This window comes from Ylistrum balloti, unplaced genomic scaffold (genome assembly GCF_031769215.1).
Source record: "Ylistrum balloti isolate Yb309-2 unplaced genomic scaffold, AGI_CSIRO_Ybal_v1 Utg370386, whole genome shotgun sequence".
NCBI lineage: Eukaryota > Metazoa > Mollusca > Bivalvia > Pectinida > Pectinidae > Ylistrum > Ylistrum balloti.
In genome coordinates, this window is record NW_026782268.1 from 810,303 (window position 1) to 813,335 (window position 3,033).

The 3,033-nt window shown below is 37.8% G+C and overlaps 1 protein-coding gene across 1 annotated transcript; it reads right to left on the reverse strand.

Moving 5' to 3' along the window:
* Positions 1-612: 612 nt before the first annotated feature.
* Positions 613-1,467, reverse strand: LOC132554152 (uncharacterized). The gene has a single exon (XM_060218453.1). The coding sequence runs from the start codon at positions 1,465-1,467 to the stop codon at positions 613-615; it is 855 nt and encodes a 284-aa protein (XP_060074436.1).
* Between the last annotated feature and the right edge of the window lie 1,566 nt (positions 1,468-3,033).

The following is a 3,033-nucleotide window of genomic DNA, read 5'->3' on the forward strand; positions in this document are numbered from 1 at the left end:
TTAAGAGAGAGCTAATAAAATATGCTGTAATTTATCTCTTATCATAAATAAATGCATGGTAATGAATATCGACACCAATTGCTATTTATTTATTTGAATGAAAAAATTAGAGTCAATCTATAAAAATAGATGTAGAAGAAAGTGGCAATTTAAGCTCTATGGTTTAAACCCATATAACCGTCAATTTTAACAAGTCAAGTCGATTGCAGTTTGTTTTCATAGTGAATGCAACACACTATTCAAATATGAAAGACTCAAGTAGTCAGTTTCAAAACAAACAAAAAAACAAAAAAAAACTTTTCGCTTTTCTTTGAATTCAATGAGTTCTGAATAAAAAACAAAAAAAAGTTCATTGTTGATTTCATATTTGTTTAAAAATCACAATCAGAACAAGGAGGGAACAGAAACAGTATGATTCGTGTGGGTGTAACAGCATACAATTCAAAAATACGTATACCAACATTTTTTAGATAAAACATTTTAGAATATATATTTAATCATAGAACAAACTTTAGCAAAATACTCACGGAGCTGAAAACAAAACGTGAAAAAGACATTTGTCGTCATGGATCAATGCTCCTGAAAATATCATTGCTACTAAACCGGAAGTTATCATTCATTGGTTGAACCCATTTCCGTTAGCCATTGACGAACCCTTCCTTCTTTTACAGCTAATTCATCAGTTACCATAGTAACCATGGACGATGCAAATCCATCGTCTGACTCCTCGAAGTCCGTCTTGACCTTTGTTAGATCCCTATCGACCCCTGATAGGGAGCCTAGGTCAGGAAAACTTCCGTCCGTACTAGAATTGCTTTGATTGACAAATAGTTGTTGTCCACATTCATTATGTAAGTTGTTTACCGATTTAGTACATCTTTGCACTTGAGTTTCATAAATGTCGTTTGGTTTTTCTGGATTTGATACGTATCGGCGAAGCAGACTCTGTTTATGTTTTATTAGTTCAAGTTTATCTGAAAATTGAGTGCTATCGGATGAGGAATCGTTTGAAATTAGACCCACACTCCTTGCCGTATACTCACTTGTCAGTGACACAGCACTCCCAACCCGACTTCCTGGGCCAAGTTTAGCAGGGAGAGTGTTGGGGTCATATGACTCTAACCAGTTCTGGTCATCGTCACATTGGCCAGAACTATGGTATTGATGGAAAGACCGCCGAGGAAGTCTCGGAGAACAATAGATATCTATAACATTTCTCGACTCAGTTTCTCTTCCATTACAATTAATGGCATTTCCGCTGGAAGATTTGCTGGAAGCTCCGGACCCACCGGCCATACACGTAGCCAGCTCACCAGCTGATCGAGAATGGGGTATCGTGGTGGTAGAGTTAGCGTCTGCTTTCTCGTCCGCGTTTAGGACAATCTGAGGAACTGCCGGTATAAACAGAGATTGTACGCCTTTGCGATCCGCGGTAGTAGAGGTTTTTCTGGTTTGTGATAACGACATTTTGACTATTCAGATATATCTCTCAATGTATTCTTAAAATGATGCTAGGTCGCTGTTGTCATTTCCCACGATGGCTGGTAATCCAGAGAATTTTCAAATTCCAAAACGCACACACAACCGGAATTATATTCATGGATCCTCAACATGCTTACTCGTCAAATTCCCTTCAAATGTTTCATTATAAAATACACGATTATTAAAGATCTTTATACAAGAACGCTGTATTCATTTCCAGTGCATAGATCTTTCCGTATAAATCCTGAAATCTGCTTTTCATATCACAACACTGTACAGTAGTTTTCGAAGCCACAACATTTCTCCGGCAATAGCCAGAATCAATACTATTTTTCCCAGTGAATTCCCTGTTCTAAAACCACGTCCTGAAGTTGGTAGCAGACGACACATCTGCCGTCCAAATATTTGGTGATCTCCAGCAGGAACTATATCGAGTAGACAGTTTCTTTCATCCCGAATTGTCGCTTGCGATCGATGGTGCCAAGCTGTTTAAATGTTCCGCTGCTTTTCTTGGCACATCTACTGTTGTTCCTACAGCATCGTGTTTAGGAAAAAAGAAACAAAACTTCATAAATTGAGATAAATCATCTCCATGTTTAAATTTTGCATGACCATCGACGACAAATAATGTTATTTCTCCTCTCAAAATGCGAACAAATCGATGGTTCTTTGTGAAAACCAACCAAACAATTGCCTTGGAACGAAATCAATTAGGCAAGTTATAGCTGTCGTGTTCGACGATCGGAGCGCCCCCTGTAGGCCGTATTGATTGTTCTGTGATATTATTGATCACAGACCAAGGGCAGAAGGCCTACACGTTGGTATGGTGGGCGAGGAAAGGTATGGCAGACGGAAGTATGACAACCGATTGTTAGAGTTTGGTGGGGTATTGCTGTATGAGTGTGAGTTAAACAATGGCCTGGCCGATTCAGAAAGTGCAAATATTGATTGCAGTTTCCATACCAAAAACTGTATATTTGCAAATTAGAAAGATGTCCGTTTAGCCTGCAAACACCAGAGACATAGTTCCCAACCAGGGTAAACTTACTCCATTTCTCTCTTAAAGAATACTTTTTGTGGTTTTCATGAAACCAACAAACCCTCAAGTGTTCATTTTAGATGACCTGATGTTTAACACGCATCACGTGCCGCTAGATATCCGCCTCGTTTTGAGTACTCCTTCGATTATGTTGGTTTTCTTGATGAGCACGATCAATACACGAAAAAAAAGCTTTGATTCATTAGTATCAGGTAGATTGGTCTAAAGCAGCTCTATAGAGAGAACAGTAAAAAGGTAGGTGTATTGTCATTAACGCGTGGCTGTTAAGATAACTCAATTGATATGACTCACAATAACCCAGAAAAAAATATTGTTTGTGCTGAAATAACATCGTTTGATCATTTCCCTGAAATTGATTACCGTAAATATTGTTATTTTTGTTAAATTAATTTTGCGGAACAAAGAAAATCATAGTCCATTTTACGACTGCCGTGAAAAATAAATATTTTTTCAAATCAAATTTTTGGTAAAACTGCAAAATTTTAAACCAT

Bases quoted from the DNA above. Each gene is read 5' to 3' on its own strand.
- LOC132554152 (XM_060218453.1), bottom strand. From the start codon at position 1,467: ATGTCGTTATCACAAACCAGAAAAACCTCTACTACCGCGGATCGCAAA.